Below are 21,701 nucleotides of genomic sequence, written 5' to 3'. Positions count from 1 at the left end.
CCTGGAAAATGGGAGAAAAGGTAAAATGTCCTGGAAAATCACATATAGTCCTGTAAAATTATTCCAACATGGCTGCGTGTGACCTGACCCTATTAAAAAAACACATCCCCATTCATTGAAAGTTGAGTGCATGCTGTGCTGGAAAAGACAGCGACACTGCACAACTTTTTTCACATCTTTTCTCCTTCACTTCATAATCATGCATTCACAGAAAACGGGGGTATATTGTTTATGTTTTATGGTACATTAACCTTGTAGAGTGCTCTTTTGATTCAAAGAGTCTTATATTTAAGTTATAGTGTGACCAGTGGAGTCGGGCAGAGAGCTCAGGGGTCTGTGCCTAACAACTTTCTCTGCAGGCTGAGAGCTCAATTATCATACTCTAGCTCAGTTGTTCTCAAAGTGGGGTCCTGGGACCCCTGGGGGTCTGCGAACCATAGCATGGGGGTCCGTGAAAAAATTTTAATACATTTTTAATAAATTATAAAATTGTGCTGTGTCATTACAAAACAGCATATACACCATTTTTATGATAACCCAAGGGTTAGGATTAGGGTTAGGGTAAGGGTTAGGGTAAGGGTTGTGATTAGGGTTAGGGTTAGGGTTAGGATTGGGATTAGGGTAAGGGTTAGGGATAGGGTAAGCGTTGGGGTTATGATTAGGATTAGGGTTAAGGTTAGGGTTAGGGTTAGGATTGGGATTAGGGTTAGGGTTAGGGTAAGGGTTAGGGTTAGGTTTAGGGATTAGGATTAGGGTTAGTGTTAGGGTTTCAGGTTATGGTTATGGTTAGGGTTATGATTAGGGTTAGAGTTAGGGTAAGGGTTGGCTTAAGGGTTAGGGTTAGGGTTAGGATTAGGATTAGGATTAGGGTTAAGGTTAGGGTTAAGGTTAGGTTTAGGGAACCAAACTCAAGCAAACAGAACCAGAACCAAACAGATGCAGAACCAAATCTAACCACAACCGAATCAAAACCAAACCAGAACTAAATAAGAACCGAAACAGAACCAAACCAGAACTTAAGCAAACAGAACCAGAACCAAACAGAACCAGAACCGAACCAGAGCGAATACCAGAACTGAATCAGAGCTGAATCAGAACCGAACCAGAACCAAACTAGAACCGAACCAGAACTTAAGCAAACAGAACTTAAGCAAACAGAACCGAACCAGATCTCAAACAAACAGAACCAGAACTGAACCAGAACCGAACCAGAACCGAACCAGAACCAATACCAGAACCGAATCAGAACCGAACCGGAACCAGAACCGAACAAGAACTTAAGCAAACAGAACTTAAGCAAACAGAACCAGAACCGAACCAGAACCGAACCAGAACCGAACCAGAACCGAACCAGAACCGAACCAGAACATAACCAGAACCGAACCAGAACCGAACCAGAACCAAGTCAGGCAAACTGAACCAGAACCAAACTCAATCAAACAGAACCAGAACCAAACTGGAGCAAACATTATTAATGTCCTCAGTGCAGGTTGGCATTGAGAAAAATTAGATGCCTCAGCTTGGATGGGCTGATCTGATTTCTCCTCTCAGTATTTGCCCTGTCTTCGAGAAGAACCCTAACCCTCTCAGAAGGAACAGATGTAGCCACGATACACAGCCTCCCCTCCATCACCTATACCCTATATCCTCACATGTGATCGGCCGCATGATGATTCCTGATTCCTTTGCAGGCTCTTTTGTTTTTTTCTTAGCTCATTTTATATTTTTTGAGAAAGAGAAAGCTGAGATGTTGCCCATCATTGTTACTTGGTTGCACTAATAAAGTGAAGTGCCCTACATCTGTGGTTGCATTATTCTATTATCAATTTGCCATAATTTTTAAGTATGTAAGAGATGATTTCATAGATATCCATAGACTACACATCTTTCAATGTAGACTTCCACTGAGAGGAACATATTAGACTGTTTAGGAACTAAATTAGGAACTAAATTTAGACTGTCATACCAGCTTAATCATCAATGAAAATGTCCTGGAAATGTCCTGGAAAATGATCTCTGGAAAAGAGTGGGAACCCTGATACTTCTTTTTTTAATAAAGTAGTTCTTAAAATAATATGCTAGCTACACATTAGCTAGTTGTAACAAAACACTTTTCCCAAAACTTTAAATCATCAATCAGTAAACTGAAGCTGTCTGATGTTAGTTGCAAGAGACATATTTTGAATACACTAAAGGAGGTCAGTCAAGTATTATGATACTCGGCGCTTGTACAATAAGACCTGAGTTTCATTCTTATAACAGTTTTATTTACTCATTTATTTATTTATTTATTTATTATCTAGTTCAAATTTAAGTAAATTTTAGTAAATTTTATTCTATTTTACTTATTTATGTACTTATTTTTTTTTTAAATTTAAGTATAGCATCTTATTTTCTTTTAATGGTTTAATATTTTAGTCTTTTATTATCTTAGACACATATTTTATTTTGGTGATTTTAATTTCCTGTGTTGAGTTTTAACATTTACTTTACCTCCAGTGTTTCCTCATTTAGATATCACGAGAGCGTTTCCTCAGTTCATTCAGTAACTTATTTTTTTATGTTTTATTTATTAAATTTGTATTGGTTTTACTACTATTGTTGCATATATTGTGTTCTTAACCTTAGGGTTGTGGGTGGGTTTGGGGTCGGGGCTGAGGGTGGGATCTGTTTCTTAATTGATTCTATTTTAGGTTGTTTTTATGTAAAGCACTTTGTGTTACAATGTCATTGTATGAAAAGCGCTTTATAAATAAAGTCTGATTGATTGATTGATAAGACCTATGCAAAACTGAAGAGGCATGTTAACACACGAGACAGTCGAAAGTTATTAAAAGGTGGTGAAGATTTGTAGAGAGAACTGTCTGACCAAATGTATGTCTATAAGGAAACTAAAAATCATGTCTCTGTTTCTTTCCCGTTCTTTCCCCTGCCAGCCTCAGTGCGGTCCTCCCGCCATAGAGGGCGCTGCTGAGCTACCAACTGTAATACTGTGTAATGGCTACTTCCGCTAGCTGGAAGGACTCAATGTGGCAGATTCGTCAGAAATGTGGACGGATGAATGTGAAATAAGACTCTAAATTCATAATTAGAGAATATATTCACTCGGAGGCTGACTCATATTTATCTATGAATTACTATTCGTTTATCGTTTGGACGCTGGAGTGATGGATAAACAAAAAGCAGGTACGGATTTAATCTGGCTTTAACTCGAATGTGTTTGTGAGGTCTGTAAATTGGCCGAACAAAACAAACATGTATTATCATCAGTAGACAGTAACTAGACTAATGTACTGTTGCTGGAGATTAATGACTTCTTTGTTAAAAAAAAGCTTGGCGTGTTTTGTCCGGAAGACACAATGTGACAGAAGGTTGACTGTGAAATACTTGATGTGTCCTGGTGTTTCAAAATATCGTAATTGAGCAAACTTCAAGTTGGGTGGAACAAATGCAGATACTGATACACGACTTTATTTGAGAAGGAAACACCCAAATAACTACTGGAAATGCACCTTTAATCATTTATTTTCATATTCATGGTTTTGAATCAATTCTCACAAAAGCAACAATTAACGGTTTTAAGAAAAGTATCAGATCAAGTTAACTTTGAAGTACTGAATAATTGTCCAATGTTATAAATTCTTAACTATGTAAATTGTATTTGTTAGAAAAAAAAGAAGGTTGATGTGAAATATCTCACAAAGTGTGGGTCTGAGATTGCTTTACTGAAAAAAAAAAACCTAATGACTGGAAGAAACCAACAGGAATTTAATTGAAATGAAAAAAAATAACATCAATCAATCAATCTTTATTTGTATAGCGCCGAATCACAACAGATGTTATCTCAAGATGCTTTTACAAACATAACAGGTCTAGACCATACTCTATGTTAAACTATTATTATTAAAGACCCAGCATCAAGACAGGATAAGATCCAACCCCTCTTACTGACAGACTCAATCTTATCTCATCTTAATCCATCGTGAGCATTGCACCTCGCAGTATCTAGCTAGTTACAGCAACGTCCTTTTAACAGGCAGACACCTCGAGCAGAACCAGACTCATGTTAGACAGCCATCTGCCTCAACCGAGTTGGGGTTGGAAAGAGGGATAGAGGAGAATGAGAGAGAGAGAGTTTCTGTGGAATTGAAATAAAATAAGATAAGACACTCCTTTATTCGTCCCACAACGGGGAAATTCATGGAGTTACATCAGCAAAAAAAAAAAGGTGTACAGTACAAGAGTTTCAACAAGAATATATATAGAAAAAAAAAGTCCATCAGAGATGACAGCTTGGCCATAATTCTCCTGTCAGCCACCACCTAAAAAAATCCACAGAAACTTAACAAAATAGGCTAGAAATAACTGAACAACACAAGATACCAGACATTCAAAACACCTATAGCCGGCACACATTACACATTACACATTATTAATATAACACATTAACCCTATCTAAAGTATCTTCAATGTATGCAAAGAGCCACTTTTTGTCCCGTCTTTGTGGCCCTTCAGATTTCAACTTCCATAAGATTTTGAAGATGTTTGAAAGAACAGTAATGAATGACTCAAAATCACAGCATTGCCATGGAAATTGGTTCGAATTTACCTGCTCACTGTTAAATTTCTCTTTCTGTTTTTCTACCACTTGCCTCTTTCCCCCCATCCCCCCTCTCCACACCTGTCCAGGTGCTTCAGTGTTTATGTGTCGGCTTTGCAACCTCTTCTCCCCCATTCGCTCTGAACTTCTGGCACATTGCTCCCGGTCGCACCCAGAGCAGGAGTCTCCAGATGACATTGTCATTGCACTGCAGCCCCTTGCAGGAGGACCTCCGGAGACGCTTACAGGTAAGGTGTGTGTGTGTGTGTGTGTGTGTGTGTGTGTGTGTGTGTGTGTGTGTGTGTGTGTGTGTGTGTGTGTATGTGTGTGGGTATATATATATATCAGAATAGTTGCATTAAGAGCCCTTTTTACCAGTCTGCCTAAAAGTCTCTGAAAAAACTTGTTCAATACACTGCTGCCAGAGTTTTAAAACGAGTGTACACTTTTAGGGGCCGTGGCCAAGCTCCCATTCCCAGCGTTGTTTAATGATATGTATGTTATATTTATTTTTCTGTTATTTGTCTGATTTTATTTTATTGATTTTATTTTATTTTTCTGTTACTTCTCTGATTTTATTGTATTGATTTAATCATCATGGTTTTATTTTTAAGTATTTTATATCCCTTTCCCTTTTGTTCTTGGCTTACAGAGAGTTCGGGGAAACGTAAACGAGGACGACCGAAAGGCTCTAAGAAGAAGAACAACTCAGATTTGAGAGAGGGCGATGCTGCTGCTACTCATTCTCCACAGGATATTCAAGATGTTCAAAAAGAAGGAGTGGAGAAAAAGAAGGCAAAAGAGGCAGACAGAAAAAGTGACTCAAAACAAGGTTGTACATTTTCCATTTTCAAGTATTCCATCATTCCTTTTTTAGGAGACACTCTGTTACCTAACTCTTTATATGTTCTTCTGTTAGGTAACAGTCATGATGAGTTATTGGGTCTGGAGTGTAGAAACTGTCATCGCTCGTTTGGCAACAGACGACAGATCCTCAAACACATCTGCCTGAGAAAAGAGGAAGAAGAGGAGGACGGAGAAGACAGTGGTAAGGAGGGAAAAAAGTGAGGGAGTATGTTAAAATGATAGTTCTGCTTACCTCTAAGTGAGGTATGTGATAAATGTACTGAAGAAAGTCTATATGCTTTCCTCTTGGTGATGACGCGGATTCTAATAAAAGATAAACTTGTTTTCAGGGAGTGTTGGTGGCCAGGCAGGAGCTGAAGGTCCTGAAAGTTTGGATCCAGGTGGAGGCGATCCAAACCAAAGTACACACAAATCAGTAAAACCTGCAGGAGAAAAGAGTACGTGTGAGACCAGATGATGATTCCCTCGCAATAACTTTTTACCAGACGAGTTAAGGAGTAAAGATTTAGATGAATGTGTGATGTTCTCTGTCTGAGTGAACCCTCTTGCTCTTTGCTTGCAGACACACCTAACTCTAAACCTCCCAGAACCAACCGAGGCCACAACTCCAAAGAGGGAAGACAGGCAACAGGGAAGAAGAAGTCACTCATCAGTGTTTTTCTGACAGAAGATGAAACACTTCCAGGTTAGTCCCGAGGAGCCTGTTTCGTGCTTGTTTTTCTCATTCTGAATAACAGTAGATTTAAAAGATTAAGAAAATCCTTCAAAGTAAGATGTGTCTTCTTTGACAGGTGTTACTAAAATGATCCCAGTAGAGGAAAACTCAGCTGAAACAGGGTCTGCAGGCATCCAGGCTCAGCCTCAGGTAAGCAGGGGAATATTAAAAATGATTTTACGTATGGTTGTTTCTTTTTGTGCTGCTTATCACAGTGGAAAAAAAACATCGACCAACCACATTTCCCATCAGAAACACTGTCCCTGTTCTGATGGACAGTGTTTAGACATTTAAGTTACAAGCACAGAGAGAAACTTCTCTCTATCATAAAAACTGTGTTCATTAGAGAGGTCGTTTGTTTGAAAACAATATAGCAACATTTTCTTTCTGAACATTGCATTGTTTTTGAACATGTTAGCATTCATTTAATATGAATATAATATTTAATAATTCACATGTATTTTTTACCGATAGATAGATAGACTGATAGATAGATAGGTAGGTAGGTAGGTAGGTAGGAAGGAAGGAAGGAAGGAAGGAAGGAAGGAAGGAAGGAAGGAAGGACAGTTGCTGGAGTGAAATTCAGAAACGTAGGGAGGTAAGTAAGTAGGTAGGAAGGACAGTCACTGGAGTGAAATTCAGAAAGGTAGGTAGGTAGGTAGGTAGGTAGGTAGGAAGGAAGGAAGGAAGGAAGGAAGGAAGGAAGGAAGGAAGGAAGGAAGGAAGGACAGACAGACAGACAGACAGTCGCTGGAGTGAAATTCAGAAAGGTAGGTAGGCAGGCAGGCAGGCAGGCAGGCAGGCAGGCAGGTAGGACAGTGACTGGAGTGAAATTCAGAAACGCAGGCAGGCAGGCAGGCAGGTAGGACAGTTGCTGGAGTGAAATTCAGAATCGTAGGTAGGCAGGCAGGCAGGTACTGTAAGTAGGTAAAAAATAAAGCACTGTAGAAATAAATACACTGAATAGACCTTTATTGTCCTTAACGAGAAAATGTGTTGCCACACAGTCTGCACAAGCATACATACATAGAAAACATGAATACTAAACATCTACCCTGCCTGACAACCATACAGTTTCACAACCCTCACACACCCCACACACTACACATATAAATTAGTTCACGTCACACAGGGCAGTTACCGGGTGGTTTTGTTGAGTAATGCAATAGCGAACCGGACAAAGCTCCTGCCAAACCGAGCTCATTTCCTCGCCAGAGATTTGCATCAACAGCCAGTGTGAAAAACGGGTAGAAGGGGTGTCTGGGGTTGAGTTTTATGGTGCATGATCTACGTATGATGACTCTATTGTTGAGGTCAGATTATGTTTTTATGTTTAGGTCTATGAATTATCGACCTAAACTTTTTTTCTACTCTGCCAGATATCTGCGGTCCTGCAGAGTCAGACAAAAAGCCTCACAAGTGAAGCCGAAGGCAACCCTGAAATAGATCAGGAAGCAAGGTAAGATGACTGGAAAAAAAGGCTAACCGTCCTTTAATTATTACAATTTATTACAAATTTAAAAAAACAAAACAAGTATATTATTTGATCATTACCTAGTGCTGTCATAGTAGTGAAACATAGTAAAAGCAATAACAATATACATGGTATATAAAGCAACAGATTAAACATAGGCTAGTCTTAACAAATGAGTGTTAAGCTGCTTTATAAAAGTACAAAATAGCGGTCATAACTTAATGTTAAGTGCCAAATAATATAATATAGAAAATGTGACAATGAAGGCTGCCTTGTCTACATGTAAAAATAATGTCTTCTAGTTTCTGCTCTCAGAAGTCTGACCCCCCTGTGTTCTTTTCCCCAGCTCTAATCTGACCTCAACAAAAACAACAACCAGCAGAGGCTTCCAGGAATATTCTTTAAAGCAAGATGCTCCCAAGTACTATATTAATTTGTTTATTGAAATGTGTGACTGTCAGTGTTATTTATTAATGGTTTGTTATTTTCTTTCTATTTCAAGATTAGTTTGTTGGTAATCTTGTTACCTCTGCAGCCTTCAGCAAGTCCAAGAAGGACTTCTCGATTTAATCTGCGACATCAGCAGCTGAAATGATCAACATGTAATCTCGTCCCTCCCTGTGTCTTAGTTTACACCAGAGCCAGCTGAAAGTCTTCGCCTGCGAGTTCTGCAATAAGATCTTTAAATTCAAACACTCATTGGTCGCTCACCTCAGGACGCACACCCAGGAGAAACCGTTCCAGTGTCCACACTGTGACTACGCATCAGCCATCAAAGGTAGATCGTTGTGAGGGGACCACAGTATCAGATTAACCAAATTAAACAAAAATAGCTCAGTGAGAAGTTATTTTGATTTTTTTAGAATCTTCTTACGTTCTTATCTTTTTTCTTCAATACATCTTTCTTCAAAGCAAACCTGAATATTCATCTGAGGAAGCACACAGGAGAGAAATTCAGCTGTCCGCACTGTCCTTTCACCTGTCTCAGCCAGGGTCACCTCAAGGTGCCGTCATTGATTTATAACTGTTTTTGTTTTTGTTGTAACTGTGCTTATGTGTTTTTAAACACTCAATCAATCAATCTTTATTTGTATCACGCCAAATCACAACAAACATTATCTCAAGATGCTTTTACAAACATAGCAGGTCTAGACTGTACTCCATGTTAAACTATTATTATTAAAGACCCAACATCAAGACAGGATACGATCAAGTCCCCTCTTACTGACAGGACTCGATCTTACCTCATCTTAGTACACCATGAGCATTGCATCTCCTTGTATTTAGGTAGTTACAGCAGCAAGGAAAAATGTCCTTTTTAACAGGCAGAAACCTTGAGCAGAACCAGACTCATGTTAGACAGCCATCTGCCTTGACCACTCTGATCCACTTTGAGAAACAGTGCAAAAAACTGAATCAGAGAAGAGAAACTGATTGATACTTTAATTTGGTGTTTCTGGTACCACAGGTTCACATAGAGCGAGTCCATCTGAAGGTGAAGCAGCACTGCAGCTTCTGTGAGAAAAAATACTCTGATGTGAAGAACTTGCTGAAGCATATGGAGAAATGGCATAACCTGAAAGACCCTGCTGTCCAACAGAGTTACCAACAACTCAGGTTGAATCATCATGTGTACATTATTTTAACTTCTTATTTTATATTATTTCATCCTGTCTTAACTCATCTGCCCTTCTGATCTCCCTCAGATTAAAAACTCGTCAGGGCCTTAGACAGCTCCTCTACCACTGCCCCACTTGTAAACGTCAATTTAAGAACCAGCTGGAGCGGGAACGCCACCTGTTGGTGCATGGACCTCAGCGTCCCTTCTCCTGCCTCCTTTGTGACTATGCTGCAACAAAGATGGCCGCCCTTGCTGCTCATGTTAGAAAGCACCTTTTCTTGTATGTTTGCTGCGCGTGTGACGGAAAGTTTGTAAGCGCCCACAGACTGAAGAGCCACCTGGAGGAGACTCATAACGAGCTGGACCAGGACGCAGCCTTAACAGACTGCATCAACGACAGCTTCTGTCTGACGCAGGCTGGACAAAACCTGTGGGGAGAGAGGGAAGATGCAGAGGAAGGGATGATGAATGAGCACAGGATAGAGCAGGAAGGTGAAGATGAGAGGAGGAGAGAAGATGGTAAAGAGGAGGAGGTTGGAGTACAGGGTGACACTGCACAGGGAGAGCAGGCGGTAGAGGGAGAGAAAGAGAGAAATGGAGGATTAGAAAACAGAGGTGAACCACAAGAACTGCCCCATCAAGAGGCTTCTATAGGAACCACATCTTCAATTAACAGACGGGATGAGCAGGACGATATGACAGACTCATGCACCCCCAACACAGACACAGTTTTACCAACAGAAAGCATTCACACTGCTGAGGAGAACACACACACACCCTCTACACCAGGAAACACACACTTGAATGGTTCAAGTGTACAAATACATCGAGGGGGAGACACACAGACTTCACATACAAAAAAGGTAAGACAACAGACTCAATTCAAAATGTAGCCAATGTTTTAAAAGTCAAAAGCTCCCTTTTTGAAACCATAACTAGTTATTTCTATAGAACTTCTCATTCATCCGCAACAAGTGAACTGTTTCTTCACATCTTGCAGGTGTCTGAAGTTTCCCATGAAAGTGCGTTCCAGGAGGTTCTCTCGTCCCTTCAGAAAACACGGCTTAACATCGAGTCTTTCCAACAGCTGAGGAGAATATACGGAGAACTGGAATGTCAATATTGTGGTGAGATAATGACACACTACTTTCCTTATTGTGACTTGAACATTAATAAGTCTCCACTACATCTAAACACGTGTTTTTTTCCTGCTACATAGGTAAACTCTTTATGTACAAAGTCCATTATAACGTCCATGTACGCACACACACCAAGGAGCACTCGCATTTCTGCTCCAAGTGCAGCTTCTCCACCATCACGAAAAGTTCTTTAAAGCGGCACCAGATCCAGAAGCACAGCGACCTGCTGCTGACTTGTTCTCATCAGGACTGTGAATACAACACGCCGGACAAATACAAACTACAGGCGCATATGAAGACGCACGTGGGCAAGGTAACCAGCAACAACACTAAACAATGCTAAACATTTGAGATTATTTGAGTAAAAAAGTAAGGGGTATCCTTGATGAAAGCATGAGGGTCTCTTTTCAAAGAACATTGATTCTTATTTTTTACCTGTCAGACATGTTTATGTTAAAGTCTTGTAATTCTTTGCAGAAGAAGAGTGTAGCTTGTCCTGTCTGCCAGCAGATCTATCCAGAGCACAGACTAAAACATCACATCAAGACCTCCCACCCTGGTAAAGAACACACAAGTGTGTCTCAAGACATAAACCTCTCCTGTGAATCTATGTTTACAATTTTAATCCTTTCCCTATAAAAGTGTGATCACCATGTTATCATTTGTTCAGATTACAATCAGAGCTCACAGTTCATCTGTTTGCATGTATGTTGGACAGACACACTTCCTGTTCAGGGTGCAGGCCTGATGGCGCAGGGTGCAGAGAAGTGTCCTTACTGTGACTCCTACTTCGTGAAGAGCAGCAGTGACTTTCAGCGGCACATCTGGGCCCACCAAGGTGTGATTTAACTTGCTTTAACACAAACACACACACACACACACACACACACACACACACACACACACACACACACACACACACACACACACACACACACACACACACACACACACACACACACACACACACTGTTCAAGTTTGGAGGAACACGTTTAGGTCAGTGAAGAACTTTTCTCTGATTAATGTGCAATATGAGCTTCCATCTGTCCCTCCTGGCCGCCCTCCAGAATAGACTTAGACTGAAAACACACTGCAGCTGTTGATTTAGGAAGTTGGCTTGCTGGTCAAGTTAAAGCTGAAGTGATGAGAATAATGCTGCTGGTGTTAGGTCAAAATTAAATTGATTAAAGTAGTGATAAAGGTTACACAGAAGTAATATCACAGGATGTTTTTTTTTTATTCAAATGATCTGGTTTGGGGTTTTTGATATCTACCAAACATGTTTGTCATCAAATATAAGTTTGTTCAAAACTGTTTCAAAACACTGTAGTGCTGACTAATACATAGTGGTAATTGTTCTTACTTTCTCCTCTTTCCCTTAATCCCTACATTATTACATCCTTACCTTGGTGAGCTGTAAAGCTTGAAGTCACATCTGAACTTTAGGGCCAATATAATTTACAGATATGAATCCAGTATAAAAGTTTCTCAAGGTTTCAGTAAAAACAGCCAATTTACCTGAAGAATCCCTGCAGTGCACATGCTCACTGTGGATCCTTCTGCAAAATAGTGCGTGTTGATACGTTGAGCAGTGAAATTTTCACTTTTTTCATGTTTTTTCGCTTCGAAAGCATATATATTTCACTTTTCCTTTTGGTTTTCGCTTCAGAAGTAATATTTTCACTTTTTGTCATGTGCCTTGGAAGCAAAATTTTCACCTTTTCATGTTTTTTCACATCCAAAGCAAAATTTTCACTTTTTCATGTTTTTTGGCATACAAAGTAAAAATTTCACTTTTTCATGTTTTTTCACATCCAAAGCAAAATTTTCACTTTTTCATGTTTTTTTGGCATACAAAGTAAAAATTTCACTTTTTCATGTTTTTTCACATCCAAAGCAAAAGTTTTACTTATTAATGTTTTTTGGTGTCCAAAGTGAAATATTCCCTTTTTTCATTTTTTTCCCTTGGAATCAAAATTTAAAAATGTGGATAATGCTTCTTTATTTGGCTGTGTGTAATCTTTTGAATTTGTGTTCTGTTTTCTGAATGTCCATGTGTGCAGGAGTGAAGCCCTACATCTGCACTGTGTGTGACTATGCAACCCGCAACCGGAGCAACTTGAAGACTCACATGAATTTACACAACACAGAGAGAAGTCACCTCTGTGATCTGTGTGGGAAAAAGTTTAAATCCAAAGTCACACTGAAGAGCCACCGACTGAGTCACACAGATGAAGGTTTGAGCTCTTTGCTGATGAAGCTGATGATGTACCTGCTAATTTAGTGGTTATTTATTAATGTCTGTATTCATTATTACCTATGTTATCATTGCATTTAAAGGTACTTTATCTGTTAAGAGTGGTGCCAGACTACACAAATTCAAAGAAGTGAAAAATTATGATCTGGTATATGGGGCGCCGTTTGTACAGTTGTGCACACTGAAAATAAAAGCAACAATTCTCCACATTTAGCTCCAAAACGTCATAAAAATGTATTGTGCAATTTTAAAAATCACTTTCTATCACATACAGAGGAATATTTGTGATCTTTTTCAAATTTGATTTTGTTGTAAAAAATATACATAAGTTACAATCACTGTTAAATCTAAATGTTAAATCTAAATGTTAAATGTTGAATCTAAATGTTAAACATAAATCTAAATGTTATGTGTTAAATCTAAATGTTAAATGTTTTGTTTTTTGCAGGAAAACGGTTTCAGTGTTCAGAGTGCGACTTCACTTCAGTCTATAAACCTTACCTGCTCCGACACATGGAGCAACATGCTGAGTTTAAGGTCAGAGCACACACTATACATACACGCACGCACACACACGCGCACACACACACACACACACACACACACACACACACACACACACACACACACACACACACACACACACACACACACACACACACAGAGAGCTTACACTCTATATATAGAAATTATCTCAATCAAAACTCTCTCTGTTGATAAGGTGAAATATGGTAGGAATAAATTCCTTCAAAATGTTTTGTTTTGCTCTTTCCTGCTTCATTATTTTGTCCCCATGCTGTGCCCCGAATGAGACCCAACAGCAGTATTTCACTTTCAACAGTTTTGCATGATTCATTTGACTTAAAGTGAACATTCTTTAAGATACAGAAGAACGACTACAGAATAACTTTAGGCTTTAGTAAGCTCTTTTTTCATCAAACATTCAAATGGTTTATGAAGCTAACCTTGACTTCACCTAATAACAAAGCAAAAACATAAATAATGTAGTATTTCAGAACAAACAGCATTATCCAGTTATCATTTCATTTGCATTCACTTTGGGGCTTTTCTTTATGTTTACAGCCATTTCGCTGTGCCCACTGCCACTACTCGTGTAACATTACTGGTCCCCTGAAGCGACACTACAAGCTAAAACACCCAGATCAGAAATATGAAAACACTGGACCTGGACTGCCTGACGCTGAAGCTCTGAAGCAGCAAGGTCTGATCTCTGCTCTCATTCAGCCTTGTTCATGTTCTTAAAATAACTGTGTCAGAACAGCACTTGTTTTATAGAGTAATAGTAAATAGCAGTGTTGTATTAAGTAAAAGTAGTTTTTATGCCATTTATTATGTTAACATTTAGCACATTTACATGTAAAAACATGGGTGTGTTTTTGTGTGTGTTTAGGTGGTATAAAGTGTCCAGAGTGTGAGTATGTTTACGGCACAAAGTGGGAGCTGAACCGGCACATGAAGAACAAACACAGTCTGAAAGTAGTGGAAGGCACCTGGGAGGTAAATAACACACATGCATGGACTGAAAAGGGTGTTGTTGTTTCTTTTAAGTCAATCTAGTGGTTTTGTATCAGTCTGTTGGTCAAGAACTTACGACTTTCCCAAGTAAAACACCTTTGGATCCCTTTGTACAGACATTTATGATCCACTAATATTTGAATAGACCTTTCCCAATTGGTTTAACATTTCAAATCAAAGCTCCTGTAAGTAGTTTTTTACTGGTTATGAAACAAAGTAAAATTAATACTTTTCTCTTAGCATGATCTACAAAACTGGATAAAAAAAACATTAGGGACAAGATTGATTATTTCAATATATCATTATTATTAATGCCTGAAACTGCTGCTAGAATATAGGAGGCAGATGTAGTGATAAACAGCATGCTCCAGTGACATTTTCACAGCAAAGACTCACTTGCTGTGAATCTTTGCTGTGAAAATGTCACTGTAGCATGCTGAAAAGACAGCAGGATGAGTTTTTTTTTAAAATAAAGACTTCTTAAATATGTAGATGAAGAGATTCTGAGGACACCTTAAGTGTTTTTTATCAAAAATTATATTTCAAAATAAAACTTGAAAACTGCACAAAAAATACTTGTAAAGCTGCTGTTGGTAGTCAAGATATAAACATCAGTTCGGAGAGAGATTTCGAATGCCAACATCACCCCTTCCCACTAGATTTCCTCTCACTCACCTCCCCCTCCCCTCTCTGCTCCCATAACCCCGCCCGCAAAAGAAAGGAAATATTACATTTCTTGAAAATTGATCCAAATGGCAGCATATAAAGCAAGAAAAGAATTGGTATGAGGATGGAGCCTTGGGGGTGAGAAGTGCTGAGGATGAGGTGAATTCACCTAGCTGCACAGAGAAATTCCGATCAGAGAGGTAGGACTGGGACCATGAGAGAGCAGAGCCTGTAATGCCCACCCACTGTTCCAGTTGTGCCAAGAGGATCCCATGATCTACAGTGTCAAAGCAAAGGCAGCTGTTAAGTCAAGGAGCACTAGCATGGCAAGGTTTCCTGAGTCAACAGTTACCAACAGATCATTAAAAACACTTGGTAATGCTGTTTCTGTGCTATGGCATGGTTTAAAGCAGAACAGAACAGAATTCTTATAGAAAAAAGAAGCTCCAAGCCAAAACATGTTAGTATGCAGTACCAGTTTAATGGTTAGAGGTGTCATAACCAGTATATTCACAATAACATGAGCTGTATTTTGTATGAATGTCCAGGTTGGTGAGGCTGTAGAGGCCCAGTATGTGACTATTGAGGATGGAGAGCAGCTGACTGAAATACCTGTAGAAGCCCTGCAGGAGAACGGTAACTAAACATACAGGAGATACAAGACTCTCACAAATCAATGCAACTCATGAAACTTAATACAGTATGTTTGTTGTTTTCCTTAGTTGACATCCAGCAGATCACTGAGTTCACTTCAGAGACTCAAGAAGCTGTCACATCTATGGTTGCCATGGCTCCTGGCACTGTTACTGTTGTACAACAGGTAAACAAACATTACATCACTTCAACTACCCAGGATGTCAGGAAGGTTGAGAACAATATACTGATGTTGAGTTACATCTATAGTTGCAGGTTGGTGATGAACAGGAAGTCGGTGACTGCAGCAACCAGCTGATGGTGGTGAACGCAGACGGAGATCTAACCGGGGACCAGGTGATGGTGGTGGAGGACGCACATGGCCTGGAGGCTCTGACGGTCCTAACTCAGGGAGACAATACCCACCACTACATTGTCTACGTCCAGGAGCATACTGTGGAAATCAACTGATGATGTTATCATTTAATGATAAAACAGCTGATCAGTGGATAGCAGAAGACCAGTTTGCACAAGAGAAGGAAATTAAGTTTATGATTTTGGTGAAGTGAATGTATGCATATCATGATTAATAGTGTAATTAATCATATTAATAATGTAAAACCATGCATGCACTACTTCATTGTAAAAATGTGAAATTTGTTTGTACGTAGAAAACCTATTTTTAAATAAAATCCCTATCATGTAAACTTGATACAGTTGCATTTCCTAAATATTTCCCAGACGGTGTTGATGGAAGTCTGTTGTTCTCAGCTGTTTTGTTTGAAAACTATTACACTTAAATAATTAACTTAGAAAACAATTAATCTATTGAACTAGAATGAGCCCCTGATGGGGCTGTGTTTTAGGAAATCTAATTCAACATCTTATTTTAAGTCTATATGATCTAACATGTCTAGACTTTCATAGAAAACCTCATCTAAGTAAACAATGATGGACAAATTCACATTGGATGCCACCAAGAACTGATACTTTAAACTTCTGGGGACTTCTGATGACTTTGTACATGTTTTTTGGTCTTGTCCATTTCTTCAGCTCTTCTGGACAGGTGTGGAACACTTAATCTCAGAGACTTAAGAAATGACATTTGAACCTTCTTTCATCTTTTTGAACCTTGGGGAAATACCTGAAGTCCTCAGAAAAGGGGACACATACCTTCTGGAGATTTTCTTTGCTGCAAGTAGAAAGCAATAAAAAGTGGCTGGCTTCAGATGAACCTTCCCGCCATTAAACTACTTAAAAACATTATTAACTCCATTCGCAGGATGGAAAAAATGACTTTTGCTCTTCACCTTCAGAAGGAGAAGGGGGATAAACTATGGGAAAAATGGGATTGCTATAACCACAAAGACTCTTAACTTTTTCTGTTGGTCTGGATGCCTTTGTTGTGTACTATACCTGTCTATAATACTTTTTTGTAAACATGTTTTATTGATTTTCACATTTCACAGGGTATTCACAGAATTTATCAAAACATAAAGAAAACACAACCCCCCAAAATATTGGCAGAATATCACACACATGAAACACATACAGAAAACGTCAAATAATAATAAAAAATATGAAATAAGAGTAACGCTTATATTGTTATTAGAGCTTAGAGTACATTTTCAGAAAATTCTAGACAAACCCCTACAATAAATAAAATGACATTTATTTATTTTTTATAATAATAATAATAATAATAATAATAATAATAATGATACATAAAAAACTAAAATGTATCAAAAAAATTCCTCACATCATAAATATACAATTATAGAATGTGTCATTCGCATCATTGCCTCACAATTCCAGCACTTCTTCAATGTCAACATTTTTTATAAAATTCAAAAATGTCTCCCAGATATCACTAAACTCGGAAGCCTTCTTCTGCACAACATAAGTACGTTTTTCAAGAGCTACACTTGCTGTTAATTCCTTTAACCATCGACCAAGAGAGGGGCAACACACATTAAACGCCTCGCCTGTAACAAACAAAGGTCCACCATAATTTTCTACTTGTCTATCATACTTAAGTTTTATTTTATTTTTTAATGATTATACTGTAATGTTCTAATCCTCACTTGTTCATTGTTATATGCCTATATAAAACAAAAAGAAAAAGAAAAGTTTGAAAAAGAAAACAGCATTGCAGGTCTATTTGTCCTGTAGTTCCGTCTTTGCCCACACGGGGGCGGTGTCGCGTCTTGTAGTCTGGTATCTACCGTCGACTGGTGGTAAGAACAGAAGTAGAAGTACTGGTGGGAAATTTGACAGTGCGCGAAACATTTTGTTCCGTGTGGACTCATGAATTGAGCTTTTGCAAACATTACATGGGGATATTTTAATGTAACGAAGGTATGGACCGGTACGTGCTTGTCATATCTTTCTGCCAAACTGATAAAGAGCTTTCTGAAGACCTTGAGTGTAAGTATTCTCTCTAATGTGGAGCAGGTTTGAAAGTTACTCTGCTAACGTTGTGATGCTAAGTTTCTGTAACACATTCTTAGCTTGAGTCTGTGTGAAATTCTAATGTGTGTCTGCTTAGGCAGCCTGTATGCACACTTTATATGTAGATTGTTAACCCTTCTTCTGTGTCGCAGTTATTCTCTGTGAACTATTATTGTAAGTCGGTCATTAAGTGTGGTTAGAGTTGGTTACTGGCGTTATTAAATTGCTTTCTCAGTCTGAATGTTTGATTTGATAATGGGCTGATCGATGCCAATTCAGAACATGCTTTAATGTGTTTGTGTAAATCAAGTTTGACCATGGATGTGGTGAAGCCTGACAGTTGAGTTTGTCACAGGTCATGAGCCAGTGAAGCAGATCTTTGACAGACTTGTGGACATCTCAACAAAGGAATCAGAGAGAGGGATCTCTGTGTTTCCAGGTACAGTCATCTTGTAGATAAAGGCGTCTATTAATCTTTCTAACTTTCACACAGAAGCTGTTTTATTCTTTCAGTAACTGTTCTCCCCTTTCCCAGCATGTTCTCTCAGTGGCAGTCCAGCAGCTCAGAGGTGGTACTTTGCCGTTCAGGCCTGCCATGGAGCAGCACAGGTGAGATATTAGTACATTTCAAGAAATACCTGCCACAGAAGAAGGTACTCACGGTGTGATGGAATGAATGTCTCTATATTTACAAACCGCACTAAAGTGTTCTTATTTGAGAAATATCTGTTCAACCATTAAACTAAATTCAGATACAGTGAACCAGCATTATGTGCCAGCTTTTATATTCTATTTACAGTTTTCAATACTTCAATCATTCCAATACTTAAAATCATTGCAACATATATACACACACACATATATATATATACATATATATATATATATATATTCATGTATACACATAAATACATACATACAACATAAATACATACATACATACACACACAATATACTGTAATATGTTTCTATAAACATTTATATATGTATATATGTGTGTATGTTTGTATATGTATGTGTATATATATTTGTTTATATGTGTATATACTTTTATACATAAGTATATATGTGTGTATATATGTTTAAATGTATGTATATATGCATATATATGCATATATGCATCTATATATGTTTTTGTATACATTTATAATATATATACATTTATATATGTTTGTGTATACATTTATAATATATATACATTTATATATGTTTGTGTATACATTTATGATATATATACATTTATATATGTTTGTGTATTATTTTGTAATAATACAAAACACACTCACACACTCACACTCTCACACACACACACACACACACACACACACACACACACACACACACACACACACACACACACACACACACACACACACACACACACACACACACCTCTATAGCAACTTTATCATGTGCCAACAGTATCTTTACCCCACATTAGTGTTTGTATTTACTCTATGTTGTACATTTTGTCCATACAAAGTTACATCCACTTGTATGATGATGACCAGCAGCATTTAAGTGGTTGATCCTATGTATTTGTTAGTGCTCCATTAGTGTTCCTCTCCAACTATGAAGATAATATGACATTTTAAAATTGAAGTGTCTTCCCCCTGATACTTCCTTTAATTCCCTGTTTTGTAGTTTTGCAGCCTGGACTGGGAAGAACCGGGGACAGTTCAACCCAAGCCTGACAGCGAGGAGGACACGCCTTCTGCTTTAGAGTCATGTCTCAGTTATCTGAGTAATCACGACTCACAGGACCAGCCAGCACTGACAGAGTGAGCGACGGATAACATTTCATGTTCTTTATATGAAACATGATCATTATTTTGCAACACAGTGTTGCAGATGTGGGTCTAATATATCTCTGTGAGCTTACAAGAAGTTGATATCATAATTTTTAATCGTCATCAACGTTTATAACGTCTTCTTCGGCAGCTATCTAATTAATAGATTGATTTTGAGATATCTAAAGATGATAATAAGAATAGCACATAGTCTCAAAGAATCAAAGTCCCTAGTGTAACATATTACCCAGTGGGACTGATTGATCTTGTTGTCTTTACTAAACAGACTGTTGGAGGAAGCTGCAGAGGGACTTCACCTGCTGACAGACAAGCTGCCGCCTCCAGGTACCCAGACCAACAAGGGCGGCTGGATTCTTGCCAGTGGAGTGTGCATGCATGAGAGCGGGATTTATTAATTCTGCTGGGCACTTTAAATGGCACCCTCTGTCACCAGTGTATGAATGGAGTGTTAATGGGTTGATGTGACAAGTAAAAGTGCTTAGAGTGGTCAGAAGAAGTACAGTCCATCACTGTCTTCATGTACAGAACTTTCCTATTCGTCATCTTGTCATTCGTAAAGATTTTGACCCCATGCCCGGTGAGAATGTTGGTATTTTGAAACGTTTCATTCAAATAATATAAATCATGAATTGTACCCAATTATTCCCTTCATGATGTTTTACCCAAAGCCCCTTCACTTTTCAGATGATTCGGGTGTTATGAATGTCTCCACAGGACAGCTTAAGCTCAGCAGTTTCCTCTATTTTGCTTTAATGAGGAAAACAACAAAGGTCTTGCTTACTGATAGGGCAACAGAGCAAGAAGTGCGTTCACTGCAAGAAACAATGTCTCAAGTCTGAGATTTGTCTTTGCCTAAAGCTGCCAGTAATGAGGAATTAAAACCTGTTTACCTGAGCCAAACTTCTCGGCTGTATGACAAGGATCCAGTCCAGATTCATGTAATTACATTTTGAAAACCTGCCTGCTGCTGCAGCCTTGTAGAAAAGGTGGCCTGGTTCACTTCAAACATATGCACTCACCACTGGGAAGATGGGATACTTCTGCTCCGGCTGCTTCTCAGTGAGTCTGCCTCCTGAAGCCATATTTCACTTAAAGAGCATTTCTTAGCTCGCCACCTCCACAGGAGTTCAGGAGCGGTCACCCTCCATCTGTAGCTGCCCTGAGGACCTGGAGTCAGCTCTAGCTTCCAACTTCACTTGCAAAGATCTTGGTATTTATTATTGCACACGGGCAATACTGCGTCTTTGTTAAAAAAAAAAAGTCAGTCAGTGCTGCTTCGTTCATTGACCTCTCATGAGGATGTGTGCTCGGAAATTGAGGAAGAAAGAAAATTTCTAATGAATTCCTCTCTGATTCGTCCAATTTTTGTCCTCCCCCTCAGGTAAAGCTTTGCTGGATGTGCTAGTGCTGGGCTCTGCAGAGCAATCCCCTCCTATTAAAGACCTGCTGCCTCTGCTCGGAGCACTCAAACACATGTCCTGCTGGCACGCTGCGAAGATCACTGTAGCCACACAGCACTCAACTGGGTGAGGATTGAAAGAATACACATGCATCAAATCAAAGCACGTGATGAAAACACTTTCAAAACCAGTTTGAACAGGCTATCTACAGTCTAATACTAGAACTCACTTATAATCTAACTGAAAGAGTCTCCTATAGTCACTGTTTTAACAGGATTCAAGCATTAAGAAGTGATGAAAGCATTGTTGAAAATCCAGGAAATGCAGAGTATAGTGTGAAATCATTGACAGTATCATTTGTGAAATGCTCCCAGTTCACCACCAGGGGGTCTTAGAAGAGTAAATATGAGCATGTGTTGGCTTAGGGTGATGGATGAAAAGCCTCAGTAGCATGTCTTAAGAAGCGCGAAGCTTTACTGAAGAGAAAAATAAAATCTGCACCAAATTCAGAACTGCTAAAGTTGTCTGAG

General features: G+C 38.8%; 2 protein-coding genes across 5 annotated transcripts in view; both read left to right on the top strand.

Annotated features, from left to right (window-relative positions):
• The first annotated feature begins 2,980 nt into the window (after positions 1–2,980).
• Positions 2,981–16,221, top strand: LOC117823444 (zinc finger protein ZFAT-like). Of its 3 annotated transcripts, none has more exons than XM_034698645.1 (24): positions 2,981–3,186; positions 4,690–4,848; positions 5,253–5,432; positions 5,520–5,648; positions 5,797–5,904; positions 6,030–6,152; positions 6,259–6,332; positions 7,562–7,641; positions 8,003–8,077; positions 8,286–8,434; positions 8,569–8,660; positions 9,125–9,273; positions 9,363–10,140; positions 10,278–10,404; positions 10,497–10,729; positions 10,894–10,975; positions 11,135–11,254; positions 12,481–12,654; positions 13,123–13,211; positions 13,758–13,896; positions 14,086–14,192; positions 15,425–15,512; positions 15,599–15,696; positions 15,780–16,221. In XM_034698645.1, the coding sequence occupies exons 1-24, from the start codon at positions 3,168–3,170 to the stop codon at positions 15,978–15,980; spliced, it is 3,573 nt and encodes a 1,190-aa protein (XP_034554536.1). In that variant the 5' UTR covers positions 2,981–3,167; the 3' UTR covers positions 15,981–16,221. The 3 variants fall into 3 exon arrangements, with proteins under 3 accessions (XP_034554536.1, XP_034554537.1, XP_034554538.1); XM_034698646.1 differs by lacking the exon at positions 2,981–3,186 and adding an exon at positions 3,252–3,371; XM_034698647.1 differs by lacking the exon at positions 2,981–3,186 and adding an exon at positions 3,416–3,434.
• Positions 16,222–17,742: 1,521 nt separating this feature from the next.
• Positions 17,743–21,701, top strand: part of mtbp (MDM2 binding protein) — a 41,802-nt gene continuing 37,843 nt past the window's right edge. Inside the window, exons 1-6 of one of the 2 annotated variants that reach the window (XM_034698316.1) lie at positions 17,743–17,936; positions 18,316–18,399; positions 18,496–18,569; positions 19,605–19,741; positions 20,037–20,095; positions 21,153–21,297. In XM_034698316.1, coding sequence (XP_034554207.1) covers positions 17,870–17,936; positions 18,316–18,399; positions 18,496–18,569; positions 19,605–19,741; positions 20,037–20,095; positions 21,153–21,297 — 566 coding nt within the window. In that variant the 5' untranslated portion in view covers positions 17,743–17,869. The remainder of the gene's footprint in view (positions 17,937–18,315; positions 18,400–18,495; positions 18,570–19,604; positions 19,742–20,036; positions 20,096–21,152; positions 21,298–21,701) is intronic. The other variant, XM_034698315.1, reaches the window with a different exon arrangement.

Source organism: Notolabrus celidotus, chromosome 12 (genome assembly GCF_009762535.1).
Source record: "Notolabrus celidotus isolate fNotCel1 chromosome 12, fNotCel1.pri, whole genome shotgun sequence".
In the NCBI taxonomy this organism is placed as follows: domain Eukaryota; kingdom Metazoa; phylum Chordata; class Actinopteri; order Labriformes; family Labridae; genus Notolabrus; species Notolabrus celidotus.
This window is presented reverse-complemented; position numbering and strand designations above follow the sequence as displayed.

What these genes read in the sequence shown, in the direction of transcription:
- LOC117823444 (XM_034698645.1), top strand. An exon ending in GCATCCAGGCTCAGCCTCAG is followed by an intron (nt 6,333 to 7,561) that starts GTAAGCAGGGGA and finishes CTACTCTGCCAG; the next exon opens with ATATCTGCGGTCCTGCAGAG. An exon ending in TTAAAGCAAGATGCTCCCAA is followed by an intron (nt 8,078 to 8,285) that starts GTACTATATTAA and finishes CCTGTGTCTTAG; the next exon opens with TTTACACCAGAGCCAGCTGA.